Source organism: Bos indicus x Bos taurus, chromosome 23 (assembly GCF_003369695.1).
Source record: "Bos indicus x Bos taurus breed Angus x Brahman F1 hybrid chromosome 23, Bos_hybrid_MaternalHap_v2.0, whole genome shotgun sequence".
In the NCBI taxonomy this organism is placed as follows: Eukaryota; Metazoa; Chordata; class Mammalia; order Artiodactyla; family Bovidae; genus Bos; species Bos indicus x Bos taurus.
Window position 1 is genome coordinate 31,295,707 of NC_040098.1, and position 21,631 is coordinate 31,317,337.

Below are 21,631 nucleotides of genomic sequence, written 5' to 3' on the forward strand. Positions count from 1 at the left end.
CTCCACTTCTTCGCTATCTGTGCAAACTTGAACAAGTCCTTAAACGTTTTTGGAGTTGAATATAAAATAGGAATGATAATATGCTCAGTATTGGGGGTTGCTTTTGATGTTCAGAGAGGCAAATTTTTGTAATTCCAAAGTGCTATGGAAATATAATGTATTAGAATATTTTTACGCAAATTCAGGACTCGGATGTGGTGTCTGTGGCCTCATTTTAACTTCTATGTCTCTCTGAGGCATAGTAATCATCACATTGTCAAGCCCTTTGTTCAGTCACTGAAATGGGCACAACCTGTATATAAGACTGGAAAAGATCTGGATATTTTTTAAAGTAACAAAGAAAATTGATTTAAAGTTTCTTTCGGAGGCTGTACCTTGTCTGGCTCTATGGCTTAGTTGGTTAAAGCGCCTGTCTTGTAAACAGGAGATCCTGGGTTCGAATCCCAGTAGGGCCTATTTTGCACGCCTCTTTGTTCCTGAGAAAGAATGAAGATTTCAGTACTACAGAACCACCCCGCTGCCTCCTTCAGATCCCGAAAAAGGCAGAACCCTAAGAATGATCTAAAATCTCTGCAACCCTCTTCTTCCCGTCACAAAAGGGCAAATGAACTGGCGGTCATTTTCTGGGGAAATAAATAAACCTGCTTCATCTCCATTATGGGATGGTTGTCCCCATCTCGGGAGTGGTCAGAGAGGTGTTGAATACGCACATTCTCACAGTTTCGGGCAACATGGATTGACTGTGGTTGTCAGAGGGGAGGGGCGTTGAGGGATGAGTGAAATAGGTGAGGGAGATTAAGAGGCACAAAATTCCAGTTACAAAATAAATCAGTCATGAAGATAAAATGTACAGCATGAGGAAAACAGTAAAAAGAAAAAATATATATATATATATACATATATATATATATATAGTAATATCTTTGGTAACTCGAGTTATCATGGTAATTATTTTGTAATAGAAATATCAAATCACCATATTGTGCAACTGGAACTAACATAGATCTGTAGGTCAATCATACTTCAGTTAAAAAGAAAATTTCTGTAAACAAAAGAAAACCTGAATCAACATTTTTTTTCATTAGCCCAGCTGGCACTAGCATTTCTATAGCATTGAAATAGAGTTGAAACAAAGTCTTGCATTCACCAGACGAGTTTGTTTGGTTATGGATAATTGTTTTTCATCTATCTTTTTATCTAGTTTGTCATATTTTATTTTTTCCCATTTTCAGTTGTCCATTTCTCTTACATGTAATTACAGATATATGGAAATCATATATGCCACTTGCCAAAAAAAGTGTAGTAAAGTCACTTGCTGTGACTCTGTAAGTCCACTCATGAGTGCACATCTATCTTGCAATCATTCAGCTGAAATGAAATGGTCGCCATACCCAAAGCATTCATATTGGCGAGATCGATAATGCTACATATGTACCCGGGAGATATGAAAACATTTATCTTTCACATAATGAAGTTTTCTGGGAAGACTAGGGGAGGCTCTCAGGTAAGTCCAAAAATAAGAGCAAGGAGGGGTGATGGGCTTTGGTTTTTACAGGATTAGGGGGCAGGCTGTGGAGGGGAGAGGGGAGTGAAGATTCCTAAGTGAGAACCAGGACTAGCGTGGGTTGATCTTCCCTCTGAGGGAGCTTAAGCACTTACGGGCTGGCTTAGATGTGAGAGTGATGGTCTTGAAAGCTGTCAGCAAATATAAAAAATGGGGTCAATTTCTTAACTACAGTTTTCAATAGAAATCTGTGTACAAGTCCACAGAAAAGCATATACAAAAGTGTTCCTAACAGTCCTATTCACAATTTTCACAAACTGAAAATAACTCATATATCCACCACTAGAATGGATAAATTGTGGCATATTAATACAATAGGATTATATATATATATGTATGACTATATATATAAATACAAATAACATCATTGAATGCAACAATATGGATGAACCTCATAGTGCTGCAGAAAAGTAGCCAGACATAAGAGTACATATTGTAAAATTCTATTTATATGTTATTTAAAATGTGCAAAGCTAGTAGATGATATCAGAGTCCAAAATGTGGTTACCCTTAAGAAGAAAGTAGTTAGGAGGCACATGAGAGGGGCTTCTGGTATTTCTTGACACAGATAACCTAGGTGACAAAACTTAATTTTTGATTCAATTTGATAGAAATAGTGGCAATAAATTGGAACAAAAGATCTGAGTGAGAGTTCATAGACATGTTCTCTTTGTAAATATTCAGTGATATACGCATTTATATATACATATATAAGGGCTTCCCTGGTGGCTCAGCTGGGAAAGAATTCACCCGCAATGCAGGAGGCCTGGGTTCGAGGCCTGGGTTGGAACAGCTACCCACTCCAGTATTCTGGTGAGTGACTTTCACTCACATACATATATATTCAGAGATAATCTACATAAATGTATTCTGTATATGCTTCTGTTTGTACACTTTCCTGCGTTTGTTACATTTCAATTAAAAATAATTTAAAAAGAAAAACAAAGCCACCAATTAAGAAAGAGAACATTGCCTTTATTTTATAAGTTCCATTTGCCCCACTCCACTTTACTTCTCTCTCTCACTTGAGATAACTACTATATTAATGCTTGTGATTATCATTTCCTTGCCTTTTTTTTTTTAAACCTTAAAATAGCAATAAACATTTATTCTCAAGCAATTTTTGTGCATCAGAAATCTAGAAGCAGCTTAGCTGGGTGGCACTGGCTTGGAGGTCTCTCATGGGATTGCAGTTAATTTTTCAGCCAGGAACTGGATGCAGCCTTCTGACTGGACTGGATAATTTATTCCCAAGATTTCTCATGCACATTACTGAGTCCTTAGTTCTTTTTTTTTTTTTTTTTCTTAGTTGGATGTAATTGCTTTACAATTTTGTATTAGCTTCTGCTGTACAACAACATGAATCAGCTTTAAGTATACATATATCCCTTCCCTCCCTCCTATTCAGTCCCTTGCTTTTAAGCTTTACTACTAATATATGTATTTAACACAATAGATTATTTAATATGCTTAGTTTATAGTTTCTATAGATGAGACCATGTTGTATTTGTTTTGGAATGTTTCCTTATTATTGAAATATTATCATAATATCTCATTTTGTGTGATTTCTAGATATTTCTTTATTGCATATAACTAAATTTTTATAGCTGTCATGAAAATGTGATAAAACTCTGACACTATTTATAATAATTTTTCTGTTTGATCTTGTACATAAGCATATGTATGTGTGTGTGTTCAGTCACTGAGTTGTGTCTAACTCTTTGTGATCCCATGGAATGTAGCCCACCAGGCTCCTCTGTCCATGGGATTCTCCAGGCAAGAATACTGGAGTAGGTTGCCAACACGATCTGTTAAAAAGAAAGTCAGTTCTGTTTCTTCCTTTCTAGTCATCACAGCTATTTATTTTTTTGCTTTCCTTTTGTCTAGTAGAGAATCAGTTCAGTTCAGTTCAGTCCCTCAGTCGTGTCTGACTCTTTGCGACCCCATGGACTGCAGCACACCAGGCTTCCCTGTCCATCACCAACTCCCAGAAGTTATTCAAACTCATGTCCATCCAGTTGGTGATGCCATCCAACCATCTCATCTTCTGTCCCCTTCTCCTGCTTTCAATCTTTCCCAGCATCAGGGTCTTTTCTGGAAGAGAATACAAGTGGTAATTTCTGGTTTACTTCATGTGTTCCTAATTTCAAACAGAATGTTTTGAGTTTTTTGCCTGTAAGTATTATGTTTTCTCGGAGAAGGCAATGGCACCCCACTCCAGTACTTTTGCCTAGAAAATCCCATGGACGGAGGAGCCTGGTAGGCTGCAGTCCATGGGGTCGCTAGAGTGGGACACAACTAAGCAACTTCACTTTCACTTTTCACTTTAATGCATTGGAGAAGGAAATGGCAACCCACTCCAGTGTTCTTGCCTGGAGAATCCCAGGGACGGGGAAGCCTGGTGGGCTGCCGTCTATGGGGTCTCACAGAGTCAGACATGACTGAAGTGACTTAGCAGTAGCAGCAGTATTATGTTTTCTGCAGATTATTTTTGTATTTTAAAAATCAGGTTAAAAAACTTTCCTTCTATTTCCAGATTGTTGTTTCATTAGTGGACACTGAAATTTATTAAATGCTCTTTCTGCCTGTACTGAGGTAAACATTTTCCCTTTAATTTCTTCATGTTTCCTGGCTTTGATTTAATTAGGATGAAAGTAGGCTTATAAAATGAGATGGAGAGGCTTCCCTCTGTTACTATATTTGGAAGTATTTGTGTCCAACTGAAATTATTTTCCCTGTAATGTTTTATAGAACTTTCAGATTAAAATATCTGGGTTTGGAGTTTTCTCTGTGGGAAAATTTTTTGACTATTTATGGTTTAATTTAATGGTTTGGGACTTCATATTTGCTATTTTTTTTCAGTGAAATTTAATTGATTTTTTGTTACGATTTCATTTAAAACTTCAAATTAACTGGGCAAAATTTCTCACACTTTTGCACATTCTGATCCACCTTTTGGATATACTCTTCTTTTGCTTTTTATTTTATTTTTTGCTAACCTTTCTCATCTTTTAGATTTCAGTTCTTGGAATGCTTACTGAAGGCTGGGTTAAGGACAGACCCCAGACAGTCTGTCACTTTGACCTACTGTGGCCCAGAGAACTGGGGTGGTACTTTCCTGGAAAGCAAGCAAAAGAGAGCAGCCTCTTCAGGGTGCTCAGAAGCTTTTGAGAAAACGCTGTTTCTCCAGCATCTCTAAATTGTGAAAAATCTATGTAACCTCAACTTTTCGGGGCTGGGAGCTGGAATGCTCTGAGAAGGCAGGTTGGATGAAGACCAAAATCAGGCCCTCGCAGTTCCTAATAATGGGGAATGAGGCCCCCCAAATGCCTCAGATTCCAGCTGGGTTGCTTTCACCGCGCCCACCGCACCCTTCAGGAACAGGGTCCAAAGCAGGCGGTGTGAGTAACTCCTCCAGGCCTCCCGCGCACCTTCCCACCACCCGTGTATTTTCCTCGCCCGCACCATCACTAATGGGGGATCGAGATCCGCTGAGATGAGAGTGGCTATGGGAAATGAGCTGGAAAGGAAACAGACAACAACAAACGGACTCAAAATCCAACCTTTCTAACCTGGAGAATGGTTCCTTCCCTCTCAGTCACACAACCCCGCAACTCAGTGGCTGCACAAGAGGAGGGACATTTTCTAATTGCTCAGTAAGTACAGTCGTTGGGCTTTTTACTAAGGTGTCCCTGTAGGGTACTCAGTGGGCCTGTTCTTCGTGGTTTCCAAGAAGGGCCAGGCCTAGGAAGACGCTTCTCAATTCAATCCTAATTGAAGACGTCTTGGCAGGATTGGGCGCCCAGCTGAGAGGATGCCAGGAGCGGTCTTTTTTTGTTGTTGTTGTAATTTTCACTTATTCCCATAGGGTCTTAATTTTGACTTTGTCTTCATTCTGAAGGTAAATCGAGCCTTTGTAGCCGTGATTACAGAAAGACATTTCAATCCTTTTTTCTTCTTCTTCTTCTTTTTTTTTAAACAGGTTTATCAACCGACTGAAGAGTCATTACAATACAAGTGTAAAATTCTGTTCAGAAAAGAAATTTGGTGTCAGGCTAAGGGTAGGAGTTTGGAGAAAAGCGGAATTTCCATTTTGCCCTAGTCTCTAACCATAACTTCTTAAAAGAAGTTACTTGTGTTTTGTACCAATGACACCACCTTTTAAGTAAAATTGATGGGAAATGTATCTTTTCATGAGTTACAGTAACAAGAATAGCCCAGATTCTCAATACTTGTAATATTTTCCTTCACTCTAAAAGCAGAGGACCACGTGGCCTAATGGATAAGGCGTCTGACTTCGGATCAGAAGATTGAGGGTTCGAATCCCTTCGTGGTTGTGGTTTCCTTTTTCACACTCCTGCTACCTTTACCCAGATATCGCCGTCCCAGCTCTCAAATCCCAAATTATAGCATCAGAGATCTCCCTTTGAGTATAAGTGGTTCAGTAAATGGGGTCGGCGCCAGCCCTCTCCATCCAGCCTTTTGTACTATAGGAGTCCTTGGTCAGGTAGGCACGCAGGTGTTGGGATTGCGAAGAGCGCCAGCCCTGGTCTTTTGGAGCCTCTTCCAGGGGGTTGGGTGGACCCAGTGAGTGAGGTGGGTGCCACAAGGCACGAATGTCAAAGAATTCTGCTCTCCTTTTCCGGCAGTGTCTGGACGTCTCTTATTTTAGCGTACGACTCTTCCGTTGGTTTTCAGGTGCCGCTCTGTACTTTGACGCTGAAAATGTTGAGATTTGCTTTTTGGAAGTCAGTTTAAATGGCGCCCCCTTTCGACAGGAAAACTTGCCACGTTTTAGAGCAGCTGGCTCCTGGTTTCACGTGGATGCCACCTGAGAGGCGCACCGTCTTTCTGTGGGTTCTCCCACACATTGCGGGATGAATTAGTTGAACATTAAGCAGTATCTGAGGAGTCAGGGTTAAAACAGAAACCTGGAACCATGAGAAGAGACCAGTCAGGCAAATTATAATGAAGAGGGAGCAGCTTCTGCACAAGTGGAAAGAACGTGGTCAAATACATTTGAATATTTAGGTGTAATGGACACATTCATATAACAATATGACGGTTCAAATTAGATTCAAGTAGGAACTGAGATTTTGAATGGTCTTAAACTATGAAATATTTTGAATTAGTTGTCAAGTCTTTCTACTGAGAAAATCACATGTCCTTCCGTTTACTACGAACTTAAGAAATAAGTCTAACCAGACACAGCTCTTCCACAGTATAGGAAAGAGAGAAAGAAAAAAAAAAAATCCACAACTGCTCATGCCGAATGCTGTAATGATTTTTTTCTTAAACAGCTTTATCGAGGCATAATTTTCTTAAACCGCATGTATTTAAACTTATAGTTTGACATATGTATAACTCATGAAACCACCACTACAAAGGAGATAATGAACACAGACACCATCCTCAAACGTTTCTTCAGGCCCTTTTGTAATATGTTCATCGTTGCTGGATTTTGTTTGTTAGTATTTTGTTGAGAATTTTTATGTCCATGTTTATAAGAGATATTGGTCTGTAGTTTTCTTATCTCGTGATGTCTTTGTTTGACTTTAGCATCAGGGTAATTAGATCAGATCAGTCGCTCAGTCGTGTCCGACTCTTTGCGACCCCATGAATCGCAGCACTCCAGGCCTCCCTGTCCATCACCAACTCCGGGAGTTCACTCAGACTCACGTCCATCGAGTCAGTGATGCCATCCAGCCATCTCATCCTCTGTCATCCCCTTCTCCTCTTGCCCCCAATCCCTCCCAGCATCAGAGTCTTTTCCAATGAGTCAACTCTTCGCATGAGGTGGCCAAAGTACTGGAGTTTCAGCTTCAGCATCATTCCTTCCAAAGAAATCCCAGGGCTGATCTCCTTCAGAATGGACTGGGTAAATCTCCTTGCAGTTGAAGGGACTCTCAAGAGTCTTTTCCAACACCACAGTTCAAAAGCATCAGTTCTTCGGTGCTCAGCTTTCTTCACAGTCCAACTCTCATATCCATACATCACCACTGGAAAAACCATTATCTTGACTAGATGGACCTTTGTTGGCAAAGTAATGTCTCTGCTTTTTAATGTGCTATCTAGGTTGGTCATAACTTTCCTTCCAAGGAGTAAGCGTCTTTTAATTTCATGGCTGCAGTCACCATCTGCAGTAATTTTGGAGCCCAGAAAAATAAAGTCTGACACTGTTTCCACTGTTTCCCCATCTATTTGTCAAGAAGTGATGGGACCAGATGCCATGATCTTCGTTTTCTGAATGTTGAGCTTTAAGCCAACTTTTTCATTCTCCACTTTCACCTTCATCAAGAGGCTTTTTAATTCCTCTTCACTTTCTGCCATAAGAGTGGTGTCATCTGCATATCTGAGGTTATTGATATTTCTCCCGGCAATCTTGATTCCAGCTTGTGCTTCTTGCAGCCCAGCGTTTCTCATGATGTACTCTGCATATAAGTTAAATAAACAGGGTAATAATGGCTTCCTTTTCCAATTTTTATGAGTTTGTAAAGAATTAATATCAATTTTTAAAAAATGGTAGAATTTAGCAATTAAGATGTCTAGACTTGGGCTTTTCTTTATGGGTAATTTTACTCACTAAATCAATCTGTTTGCTTGTTATGGATTCTAATTCCATGCTAAATGCTTATGTCAGTCATCTACATCTTTATAACAAACCTCACCCAAATTTTGTGGGTGACTTAAAACAACATTTAGTTTCCAATTCTGCAGGTCAATTATCGGGCTGTGCTCAGCTAGGCAATTCTTTTGTTGGTTTTGCTTGTGGTCACTCATTGGTTGCAGTTTTCTGGCAGCCTGACTGTGACTAGATGGTCCAAAATGTTCCCACTCACTGTCTGGGGTGTCATGTGGAATGAATGGCTGGGATGACTGGGACTCTCTCTTCACATGATCTTCCATCTTTCAGGAAGTTAGGTAGGATTTCTTCACATGATGTCTCAGGGTCTCAAGATGGCAAGAGGAGAAGTTATAAGGCTCTTGAACCCTAATATTGAAACTCCCACAACCTCTCTCCCACAACATCATTACCACAGCATTCTATTGGCCAAATCACAAGGTCAGCTCACATACAAGGAGGGAAATAGACTCCACCTCTTGATGGTAGCTGCTGCACAATCATATTCCAAAGGGACATGCATAGTAGGAATTTGTGACAGGACTTGGTGACTGAACAACAATCAATCAATCAAACAATGCTTTGTTATCTCATTTAACACTAAAAACAACACTGTGAATAGCCACTATTGATATATCTTGGAAAGTAAATTATCTGTTATCACTTCTTTACCAGTGTTAATCTGAATTGGTCTGTGAACCTTGTTTTGAACCCACATTTACCTGGTGGGCAGCTCAAAGTGGGCCAGGGAGAATGTAAGCACTCCAAAATGTAGCAGCAGCTGAAAAAGCACTGATAGTGCTGAGCATTTGAACACGTGCCATTATAAATTTTTGTAAAGCCAGAGAGCTCCATGTCCTTGTCTCAGGATGACTCTGATAATGTTTAAGATAGAGAGGGTGAGATTAAGTGACCCACACACAGACTCCTGGTTAAACTCCTTTTCTGATACTGAGTTCCTGAGTGTCTGATATATCTACAGGCAGCATGGACTTAAAGAGAGTAATAAGCACCTTAGAGGAAGCCCGGATGAGTGGAGAAACTGAGGAAAGCAGGTTCAAACACAGGAAAATTTCCACTGAGATACGTTTAAAAACCAAGAGCGTCCACATTTCACATAAATGACAAATCAGACGTAGTTTATTACTGTGAAACAGTCTTGGCAAGAGACAAAAGTTAAATTGCCAAAGTGTCGGAAGAAGGCAGGCACCGGAATCAGCGGGATGGTACTTAAACCATGCACGACCGTAAACAGAGAATTTTAAGACAACCCACAACGAAGCTCTAGTATGTAAATCCCAACCGTTGATCTCTTTGTGGGAACCTCAAATTTAATTTGTGTCATATGGCTAGAGAGTAGTAAAATTTGCTCCAGGTGAGGCTCGAACTCACAACCTCGGCATTGCTCACAAGTGTACTGCCTTATAAGTACCGCGCGCTAACCGATTGCGCCACTGGAGCTCTGAGAAGTAAAAGTTTGGGGAGGTGTAAGTGAATATACTTTCACAGATCAAGACTTGTTTAAGGTAGTCAATATTATGAATAAAATGGCGCCTTCTGATATGGGGTTTTCTCTTTGAATCTGATATGCAATTCACAACAGCAGTCTTTGATCAGTTGGTATCAGCCAATCTGACGCCGTTTTCCCCACAGTACAGAGATGCAGCCACGGTTGAGCGTCGCAGTCATCTCCATCTTGATTTTCCGCTCATATTCCCACGGCTTCTCTAAATTCAGACTTATTTGAAAGCATTTGAATGGGGGAAAAAATTACATTGGTTCCACAAAGGCAGGAAGCTTTCCACTCAGGAGTGTGTACTCCGTCTGTAAGACCACAGTGCATTTTCATTTCTCCGAATTCCCGGGGACTTTTCATCTCAGCGGGTCTACTTTCTTGCATCACCTCTGTCTCCGCTCTGCCCTGCGCTCGGCCGACTTTCCCTCTGCTTCAGATGCCACCTGTCCCACCCCGACCCAGTCACTGTTTTTTAACTTAAGAATGTTAAAATACTTTGCTATCCTGAAACATTCAGAGAGCTAATATTTCCTTTAGAAAAAGCACTGTTTTAAATGTATTAAGTTTAAATAAACTACATTAAATGCAATACAGACTAAGGAAATGCAGAAAAATAAAAAGGTGGTAACTTGAAAATTTTCTGAAGTCTCATACTCAGAGAAATATATTTGTGGTTCATTTCAGCTTTTTTCATTCTAGTTATACATTTTGGGACAAAAGAAACTTCCACCAGATGGATCCATGGCCTGAGTGGACACACTGTGAACCAGACACACAACTTCACTTGTGACCGGAACCCCATTACCTCCATTTTAACAGAGGGGCGATGATGACACTTTGGGTCTTTCCATATCAATATTCACTTGGACCTTGTTTCCAATAGTCCTTGAAATGTGAGGGTTTTTCTCTTTATTGAGTCTATGATTGTTGAGTAAATGGTTATAAGTCCATTTAGGAAAGAAATGGGGGAAATATATTCTATATATTGTCAGTGACACTGCAGGGTCCTCAGGAACTGGCTTCTCCTTTAATCCAAGACGTCAGATCTGAAAACTGGTTTAAGATCAGAAACTGGGCAAGGTATTGTGATTTTATTTTTAACTGGGGCAGCTACCCTCAGTCTTCTGATTATCCTTGATTTCTTCTGTGTAGACAGTGATACGCTTGTTGGCTGCCCATCTATTTTGTTTCTAGGGATGCTGTATTTTATTAACCGTCTCAACACTGTCTACAAAGTTGGCTACCTCTCTGAAATTGTCTTTCATTACATTATTTTTGCCCACCCACACCTGGCGCATGCACATGCACACACTGACCAGATTCTGAGCAGTTGAGTGCTGCTATTTCTGGCCTGAATTGCTTCGAGATCCTATAATTCCCACTGCTGTCAGTGAAGCCACTTCTGTGGCAGACTCTCGAATCACCAGCACAAGGCCAATAGAGGACACTCACCATGGAACTTCTTAGTAATGGTAGTGTCCCTCTCCCATCACATGCCTTCCCCCACCCCCAACAGAATATCCTTTGGCTCTCCTGTTACCAATTCATCTAGTGGGTTTTTCAATATTACATGGTAAATCCACTCTAGCATGTCCACTTCTTTGAGTTTTTGATCCCTCTTTCTGCCGTCAATCTCAAGAGTCCTGGCATTCTTACCACATTTAGTGAGAGCTTTTGCTGTTTTAAGCAGGAGAATCGTAACAGTACGTTGAGTTCTTGCCAGTGTATAAAAATTCTGTACTTTGGGAGAATGCTCTAGTATCAGTGTATTCTACATCAACTAACTTGGCATTCTACTCTCCTTGATCCAGAACACTTAGAATTTAGTTGTGTATGGAAGGATGCCGAATGGGTGGCAGAGGTACATGTTTGGCAGAGGAGAGATCTCTGCATTGTCTTCAAGGAAGAAGGACTAACTAACCCTTGATAAGGAGGATTGGGCTACCTCTAAAAAGCTCAAAGGATCTTGGGAAATCTGGAGATTGAGATGTTCTAATGCATACTCTGGAGAAGGAAATGGCAGCCCACTCCAGTATTCTTGCCTGGGAAGTCCCATAGACCGAGGAGCCTGGCAGGCTACAGTCCACGGGGTCGCAAAGAGTCAAACATGACTTAGCGACCCAATAGCAACAACAATGCATCCCACCAGATGTCTCCATCCAGTGTCTCAATATTCTGTTTTCCAATTGAGGCCATGACCTAGGCATGGAAGATAATCTGGTTTGAGAATTTAACATATTTTGGAGTCCTACTATTCCTGTGATTAAATCTTGGAGCTGAACCTTAGCTTTTTTTGCCCTTGAGTTGCAGGATATAAGTTTTTTTATACCCTCCTATGGAGACTCTGGCTTTCACATTAGCCTCTACTTGATGGGCTTCCTTTGTGGCTCAGCTGGTAAAAGAATCTGCCTGCAATGTGGGTAGATCTGGGTTCAATCCCTGGGTTGGGAAGATTCCCTTGGAGAAGGAAAAGGCTACCCACTCCAGTATTCTGGCCTGTGTCCCAGAGAGTTGGACACAACTGAGAGACTTTCACTTTATTTGATGAGATATCATCCTCAGCATTTAATCATCTCTCTCCAAGGCATCAATTTCTTCTACTGAAGAATTCTATTACATTATAATTACCAAAAAAAAAAAAAAATTACCATCTCTCCCATATTTATCAAGCACCTGATACATCACATTTGCTTTTGTATATCCATCAGTACAGCATCTCAGTTCAGGTTGGGTGAAAGTTTTAAAAATTGCTTCTTTGTGCCAGTGGCTGTTTGTGTTCCACCAATCCCTTTACTGCCAACCAGATGGACAATCCAGCTTCAAAAATCTCATTTTAGGGACTTTCCTGGCAGTCCAGTGGTTAAGACACTGCACTTAAGGTTAAGACACTTCAAGGGCATGTGTTCCATCCCTGGTCAGGGAATTAATATCCCCACTTGCTGCATGGGTGTGGCAAAAAAAAAAAAAAACTCATCTTAGCATTTTTTTTCTCAGATACTTTTGGTACCAACTACTGTATTTTGTGTTCCCTGGAAAGACTCCAAAATGGGGATTTGCATTCAGAAACTTTACTGGGGCACTATCTCAGGGTGAACACCTGAGAAGCAATGAAGAATCAAAATTTGTCAGAGGAACAAACTGGGCTGCAGTGCAAGTGCAAAAGGGCATTTGCCTACTCCTGGGGGTCTCCACCACTGGAATGGGCCCTTTAGATGTGTCCTGAGTTGGGAAGTCAGATCTTGGCTGTTATACCTCTCATAGACCAATAATTGGATATAGGGTGCCCTTGGAAATGAAATGTGACCTTGACCTGAGACAATTCCTAAAGAGGGGTGACAGTTGACAGTCATCAGGTAACAACCTTCCAAGGGTCTAGGAAGGTAAATCTTCTATCCAAAGGGTCCAGGTATTTAGTCAATACACCATCTGTGACAGTCACAGTGAGGAAGGGATGACAGTTGAGAATCATCAGATAACAACCTTCCAAGGATCTAGGAAGGCAAATGTTCTATCCAAAGGGTCCAGATATTTAAATGTCAATACACCATCTGTGACAGTCACAGTGAGGAAGAAGACAGAGAGAAAATGAGTTTGAGCTCTGGATAGGATTTGAAAACAACCACAGGTTCCAGATGCTGTAGGAAACATTTTATTGGAGATAGTTGCAGGGCTGGTTCTGAAGCTAAGGGTTCTAGGGTTGAGAAGGGAAAGCCTATCTTTCAGAGGATGTTCTGCCCAAGTATCATAATCTGAATACACTAAAGATCAGACAGAGGAAAATTTTTGTAGGGTCCGAATTAAAAAGAGGCTCTGACTGCCACTGTCATGGAGATACTCTTCCCTTCACGTAAGGCGATTTCTTGCTCCCACTCTGTCTAGGGCTCCTACAAAAGAGTAACACATCAGTGGAGGTAGGGTGGGTGGGGTGTCATGGAAAAAGACTGATCTGAAAATCTTTGGAAATTGACTTTACATGTTTCTTCTAGGGGAAGACAAATGTTATGAAGTAGAACTTAAATTGTACGGCTGTTCACCGCATTGTCAATTCTACACATTTAGGGTAGAGAAAGAAGGAAGACTCAGAATGTGTAGGAACATTCTTTTTCAGGATATCATGCCAAATTGACCTATCCTCATGGATGAATGATTTTCCTTTGATATATATATATGTGTGTGTGTGTAGATATATATATCTACACATATATACTGTGCTTAGTCACTCAGTCATATCTGACTCTTTGCAACTCCATGGACTGCAGCCTGCCAGGCTCCTCTGTCCATGGGGATTCTCCAGGCAAGAATACTGCAGTGGGTTGCCAGACCCTCCTCTAGGGAGGTGTATATATATATATATATATATATATATATATATATATATATATATTTTATTAAACTTGTTAACAGATAGCTGAGGGTTTAGGGTTTCCATTCTTTTCTCTTACCCACATACTCGTGCAGGGGGAAATAGTAGTAGCCTTCTGAACATAAATCTACTTGATAGAGAGTGGGAATTTTGGCACTATATGTGATTTAGTCAAGTGGAGGGCATTTAGGAAGAGAATGTAGAGAAAAGATTTTGTTTTTAAACAGGTCTTCAGGTAAAGAAGCAGGATGGCTCCTGCCCCCAACTTGATCTTCTTATTTGGTTTTGAACTGTTTCATGTATGCCAGGATATCTGTCTTGACTGTACTGACTGGAGTCCGATGAAACCAGCGCATGACAGGGATGCCATCAGGTCCCACTAGGAACTTTTCAAAATTCCAGCGGATGTCACGGACCATGATGGGTTCCCAGGATATATGTTTGATTGAGCCCATAATCTCAGAAGGGTGAGGACAGGATTGCTGCAGCAGAGAGATGGAAAAAAGAAATGACGGAATCATTTCTGCTCATGGATGATCCAGGCTATTTTCACCCACAGATACTCCACTTCCACTTATGTTGAGATATTTTCATTTCCTATGATTCTTAATATATTCTCTGAATCACAACTATGCTAACTAACAAGAAAGTTGTAGATATTATAGCAAAGGTCTGTTCCCTCTTTCTGTTTCTCCCTGTGACCCCATCACAAAATCCTGTTCCTATGAATGAGATATGTCACCTCTCTAGCTTTCAATTTCCTTTTCTACAAAGGGAATAGATTAGAATGTGGTTTCCTAGATCTTGATGCTCCGTGGGCCAGTCATCTTTCGAAAATACCTTTTGGGGGCCATAGAGTTCCAATATTTTGTTTTGAAAAATAAGAGAAAAATTTTAAAACACCATTATTCATTTAGTTTTAAAGAGATAATTATAAGAATAAATTACATATTTGTCCTAATCTTAGAATAAAGGGCAGCTCTGTAAATCAGTTGATGTTTATGAAACCCTCCTTACATTGCCCTGTTTTTTCAGTATATATAAAAATCTCAACATGGGTCAACCTTGGCCCACAGTCCAGCATTTAAGAACACTGAACTCTGATGATCTTTAAGGGCCCTTCTCAGCTCTCACGTTCTCTGTATCTAAAAGCCAGTGTTTCATAAAAGGCACTTATTGCGTTGTATTACATCTGCCATTTTTTTTTTTTTTTTTTTGTCTTCTCCAGTGTGAACTCATCAAGGAACAGGGACTGCGTCTGTTCATTTTTACACCCTTATTGTTTAGCAAACTGCCTTATAGATAGCAGGCACTCAACAAATGTTCCTTGAATGAATGAATGTCAATGAACAAAAGAGAGTGGTCCCAGTGAAAGTACACAGTGCTTTGTACCACAAAGCCAGAGCATCACAGATACTAACAAATTTAACCCTAGTCCCTATGCTTATAAGGAGATCTCTTCCAAAGAGTCCAACCCCTCCTCCAGGCAGGAGCCCTTGTGTCCATTTCTACCACACCAACTCTACATTAGGAATAGTAAGGAAGAAGCAGCTTAGGTCAGTAATTAACTCACCTTTAAGAAGGTGAAGACTTTCTGCTCTGTTTCACCATTCACATCCCCTTTCTCAAACAGCTGGAAATTAGGTACGTATCCTCCTCCTGGACGGACATACCTGTAATGAACCATAATGTTCCCAAGAAGCCCCAGAATATGAGAGAAAATTATAATAGGGTACCAGGATTTGAGGTTACGAAAAAGGGGAAACAGATGTGGAGATATAGAAAACAGGGCTGGGAAGGGAAAATAAGACCATCGATAAACTTTGGGCTCCCTGACACTTTATTTTTCTCTATTCCACATGCTGCCACTGTCTCCCATCTGAATTGTTTCTGTACCAGCAACACCAGGAGCTATTTCTGTGCTCCCACTCCTCCACCATCCATCCAGGTCTCACTTCCCAGGGAAGGGGAAAGCATCTCTGACACTGCCAGACTCACATTAGTGGAGGCCAAATTTAAAATCAGTTAGTAGGTACCCAAGCCTATTAACCCACTGCCCATCCTGGAAGTCCCCAACATGGAAGTGCCTCCGGAAATAGAGGAAAGATAGACAGAGACAGATCTCTATAGGGTTTTAAGTAGGCACTTACTTCAGTCCTGGAAGAATTTCTGAGTTTTCTCCTGGTTCTTGCTTTCCAAATTGGTTACAGGGAAATCCCAACACAACTAGGCCAAAGGGCTTCAGCTCCTCCTGTAGTGCATTCAGTTCTATGGGTAGAGAATGGACAATATGGTGGCCTGGCCAGAGAGCCTGCCTTGTGTATATAGACAGAGTGATCCTTGGAAATACTCATTTTACAGAGGGAAAAACAGAGGTCCAGGAAAAGGGGAAAATATCTAAGTCAGAAAGACTGTTCATGGCAGGGCTGAAATGAGCTACTAGATCTCCAGACATGTATGCAAAAGCCCTTTGTTATAGTGCAGTATTTCCCAAATCTGCAGCACATCAGAATTAGATGGGGCCATTCCTTAAAAATAGGGATGCCCAGATTCCTTTCCAGAAGTTCTTCTGGTTACATTATTCTGAGGTGGCTCCCCAGTCATCTTTATTATTCTAAAGCTCACCAGATCATTGCTGGTGGGATTGTAAAATGGTATAACTGTTATGGAAAATAACATGGAGGTTTCTTAAACAATTAAAAATAGAACTACCATAAAGCAGTAGTCCCAATTCTGGGCATATATGCATAAGAATCGAAAACAGAGTCTCAGAGAGATATTTGCACATCCATGTTCACAGGAGCACTATACATAAAAATCAAGAGGTGGAAGCAACCCAAATGTCCATTGATGGATGAATGCATAAACAAAATGTGGTATATCCATTTACAATGGAATATTATTCAGTCTTAAAATGGAAGGAAATTTTGTCACATGTTACAACATGAATGAATCTTTATGCTAAGTGAAATAAACCAGTCATGAAAAGACAAATACTGCAGGTAAGACAAATACATGGGGTATCTAAAGTAGTCAAATTTATAGAAACAGAAGGTAGAGTGTGGTTACCAGGGGCTGGGGGAAAGGAGAGAGGGGAGCTGCTATTTAATGGATACAGAGTTTCAGTTTTGCAAGATAGAAAAGTTCTAGAGATTTGTTTCACAACAATGAATATTTTTAACTCTGCTGAACAGTCTTCTTAAAAGATGGTTAAGATGGTAAATTTTATATTTTGTCTTTTTGTACCACAATTTAAAAATTAAAAATTTCATTTCATTTTAATTTTAAACAAAACCACATTTAAACATCTCTGACCATCAGTTTGCCTTCCCTGATTGGTTAATTGGTAGATTGAATCTTTTTTTTTTTTAAAGGAAAAGACACACACAATGAGAATGGACTTCTTTCTTCACAGGCTAGTTCACCCTGGGTGGAGTGGGGGTAAATCTGACAGGGGCAAAAAAACCCAGAAATTTCAAGTTGAGTTTTCTGGTGTTCTTTAACAATCTTCAGGATGTTAAAGATGCATTCTACCTAAAAACCCTCACTGATATACCAAAACACAAGCTTCCAATTGCCTTCTTCCCCAAGTTTTTCAGGTTGTTTCCCCGAACTTTTATAACCATCTTTTCATCTTTTGTGAGCCAGACTTCTTCAGTTCCGTAACAAACACTAGCCAGTCCCTAACTGAACAGTCTGCTCAGGCAACAGTGTCAACTGATATCTCCTCTGAGTCCTTTCATTTTTATTTTCTGCAACATAAGATTGCTTTCCTATTTCCACATGGTTCCTAAGTACTTTTCCTCACATCCTCCCCTCTTGTCTTTAGTCACTATAGACAATAACTCCTCTAGGAAACAGACTATTAATTAGGAAACCTGTCTTCCAGTTCTTGAGAAACTATTCCCCAGTTCTTGCACCTATTACATACAGAGTTGGAACTGAATAAATTGATTTTAAAAATCCCTATAGCTGGCAAAATGAAGTATGGTCCAATAGAATATTATTCAATCTTAAAACAGAGGGAGGAAATGATCCGAACTCCAAGGTATCTTATTAATTTAAAAAAGCAAATTGGCAGATTTTATTTATTACTTGTTTGGAGAAGGAAATGGCAACCCACTCCAGTATTCTTGCCTGGAGAATCCCATGGACAGGGGAGCCTGGCAGGTACAGTCCATGAGTCAAAAAGAGTCGGACATGACTGAGTGACTATCATCATCATCATTTATTATATGTCATCAATTGATAGAAAAGTAAAAAAAAAAGAATACATATATATTTTGTAAACATGATAATACTGGTCATCAGAAGGGAAGGGAAAGAAATGAAAAGACCTTTTACTCTAAACTTTTTTATTCCTTTAATTTTGAGCCTTGTGAATATAGTTCAGTTCAGTTCAGTACCTATTCAAAATATAATAATGAAAAACTTAAAAATGAAGTTCTTATTAGTTCAAATATAAGAAAGGCATCTATTTCTGATAAAAATTAGTCCTGTTCCTTATTTTTTGGCTTTTAATCAATATGGCCTAAGATATGAGAAAGATAACATTCTACCCTGAATAATGCACAGAGAGGGGAAAAATCTACACCTAAAGGAGGTGCTGAGGTTGGAGAGGAAGCGTTCGCCTCTCTTACGGTCTCCTCTCCAGCCCTCGCTCCAGTTAAATGTGCTCCAGGTACAAAGCCCTTTTTGCTTTTCCCTGTCTTTGTAAGTTACCTGGAAAAGTCTCAAAAACATCAATCCTACCTCGTATATTTGCCAAGAAGACTTGAATCTTCAGAGAGACTGCTAGCTCTCAAATACATTATTGGTTCTCCTGGAAATCTCAGGAGCAAAGCAGAGGCAGGACGTAGGACGGGGTCAGCAAACGTGTTCTGTGAAGGTCCAGATTAGTCATTTCAGATGGCCTCTGGCACCAACACTCATACTACTCAACTCTGTCTTGCAGCATAATATCAACCATAGACAATCTGCAAATGAGTGGTCATGGCTGTGTTCAATAAAACTTTATTTACAAAGTTAGGCTGACTGGATTTGCCCTGTGGACCATAGTTTGCTGACTCCTGACATTAGGGAATAAAGTCACTTGATCATGAGTATTTATTTTGATATATAGAATATAAAATTAGAATATAATACCAATATGACTTAAAATATAACAAACTGGAAAATTAGTCCCAAGGAAATTTGACTATGAACTCTTACCAGGATATTGAGCTGTCAGACCACAATAGGTGGCCACATTGACAAAAAGGACATGCTTGCCCGCATATTGCTTGAACTGAATGTGTTCCTTTCCATTAAGAGTGAAAGCATCATAATCATAGATAGTGCCTTTCACATCTTTGTAGCAATCCATCTGGAAGATTAAAAAAAAACATAATTTTAGTAATAATAATTCCTAATGTCAGTATAATCTTTCAAACCATTCAAAGAATAATACATATATTAACTGAGATCCAGAAAACAAATACGAGTCATCTAATGTGTCAATGACAAGATTGAAACTAGGCCTTGTGACTTGAAAGGCAATGGTATTTTTGAGGAACAGGCAGTCAAGTCTCTTTATTATCTTTGCAGAGGTAAAATACCAGGAACTGCTTGGATGAATGGAAAAAAGCAGAGATTCATGAGCTGGAATTGGATGGCCTAGAAGTAAGTGGAGTCAAACTGAAAAGCATACTGCCTTTCTTGCTTCTCTGAAAATGAAACTACCCTTGTCTCTGGGTTGAAGGCATCTTGCCAGGATTCCCTCAGTGGAGAGAAGGTTTTTAATTGCCCAAGTATTTCAGGATAGCCTTATTACTTCTTTAACTTTCCCTAGGTCTTCTGACTTCCTGCCCAACTCATCAGCATGGTGGAGTGGAAAGAGCTCTAGCTGGGAATCAGAAGCTTGCTCTATTGTTAGAGTTCCTTGTGATTCTGGGAAATTTTCATCCTTGGCCCTCAGTTTCCCCACTGGTAAAAATGAAGACATTTTTCTAGATTCCTATTAGATCCTGAAAGTCTTCCAGGTTTAACATTCTAGAATCTAATATTACTCCTACCTTGAGTAGTTTTCTCTCTCAATGCACTCTTACAAGCCAATACTATAAAATTCTAACTTTTTGTAGCTGCCAGGAAAAGAGATGGAGAGCTCAAAAATCCATCTGTAAGCAGGTCACTAAACTGTGTCTGGCAGCATCCAACTTATCACATGCCCAACTCCTTACCCATCATGCTCTAGCTATCTAATACCTACCTTCACCACCAGCTCCATCTACCTTAATCCTTATCCAATCTGTGGAACATATTTGAGCAAAGTTCCACATAATAGAAATAAGTTCAGCATGAAATTTTCATTGCCTGTCCTTAGGTTAAATTCCTCTACAGGCAGATCTCATCTTATCTCTCCTCTGTCTTTATCCATGCAGGGTCCATGCAGTACCCAAAATATGCTGACTCCACAGGGCTCACCAGCACATCCTGATTTCCTTCCCTATATCAGGGAAGCTGCTATAAATGGCTTCTGGAGTATAGGGAATGTAAAATCCCAAAGTATGAAAAGAAAGCTAACATCCAAACCACCCAGTCAGAAAAAGGCAGAAAGGTACTGACCAGAGAAAGGAGGGAAGGCCTTAATCTAATAAGAAAGGTCCAGACTTAAACTAGGATTAAACTAGACTCCCTGGAAATGCAAGGACTACAAAAGATTTTAATCAGACACCATCTGCCCCACCTAAAGGAGTGATCCAACACAAAACCAAACCAAACTCTACCACTGATTCTATCCCTAGCACACTTAGCTACTTAGCTTTTACTCCTGGGGAGAGAGGCATTTTCTTTATGCAGGCTTTTGCACCTTTCTCTAAATGCACATACAAATACACACCAGCAAAACTGAGACATATATAAAGAGAACATTATATCAGAGTATCCATTCCTATCTCCATTATGCCTAGTTCCCAGCTAAACGTTTGTTTTTAAGAATTTGCCTTTTTCCTGCCTTTGCTACTGTGCTGAAAATTTCTGAAAATCATATTGGGTACCAGAATGCATGGCCTTAAGACTCTGATCTTGAAGACTCCTCTAGGTCCAGCTTACTCCTGATATTCGTTGTTATTTCACATTTATTTGGGTCTGCATGATATGTCTCAAATATCTCCAGACTTGGCCTTTATTAAGCAAGTTCTACAGCCAAGGGTCTCCACACCCAAGTAGCCAGCGCCAGTTAGCATAAACACTGTATCAACTTTCAAAAATAAGGATAATCACTCAAGAGGTTATCTAATCAAGAGGAAGGAAGATCTTACTAGAGTTGCATTTATAGACCACATCATATGCACGGTAACTTTTGCTCACTCTCCCCCCTCCATAACTGGGTGAACAAGTGGGTAGATCCTCTTATACACACATTTATGGTGAGAAAGCAGAGACTAATGGAGGTGAAGTGACTTGTCTAAGGCCAAAAATGATAACCCATTATGTGAATGAGAGTTTGCTTGCCCCTAACTTTTGATTGCTTTTTGCTTCTGGGTCTTCTAATTTATTGTTGTTCTTTCCTAAACTGCCCCTGACATT

General features: G+C 40.0%; 1 protein-coding gene and 3 non-coding genes across 4 annotated transcripts in view; 2 read left to right on the forward strand and 2 right to left on the reverse strand.

Annotated features, from left to right (window-relative positions):
* The first annotated feature begins 381 nt into the window (after positions 1–381).
* Positions 382–455, forward strand: TRNAT-UGU. The gene has a single exon. It is a non-coding gene; the product is annotated as a tRNA-Thr (tRNA).
* A 5,373-nt stretch (positions 456–5,828) lies between these two features.
* Positions 5,829–5,901, forward strand: TRNAR-UCG. Its single transcript has one exon. It is a non-coding gene; the product is annotated as a tRNA-Arg (tRNA).
* A 3,652-nt stretch (positions 5,902–9,553) lies between these two features.
* On the reverse strand, positions 9,554–9,647 carry TRNAI-UAU. Its single transcript has 2 exons — positions 9,610–9,647; positions 9,554–9,589 (listed from the first exon to the last, which is right to left on the reverse strand). It is a non-coding gene; the product is annotated as a tRNA-Ile (tRNA).
* Positions 9,648–14,076: 4,429 nt separating this feature from the next.
* Positions 14,077–21,631, reverse strand: part of GPX5 (glutathione peroxidase 5) — a 44,395-nt gene continuing 36,840 nt past the window's right edge. The window contains exons 2-5 of the mRNA XM_027524735.1: positions 19,277–19,430; positions 16,216–16,333; positions 15,639–15,738; positions 14,077–14,547 (exon numbers count right to left, since the gene is read on the reverse strand). Coding sequence (XP_027380536.1) covers positions 14,341–14,547; positions 15,639–15,738; positions 16,216–16,333; positions 19,277–19,430 — 579 coding nt within the window. The 3' untranslated portion in view covers positions 14,077–14,340. The remainder of the gene's footprint in view (positions 14,548–15,638; positions 15,739–16,215; positions 16,334–19,276; positions 19,431–21,631) is intronic.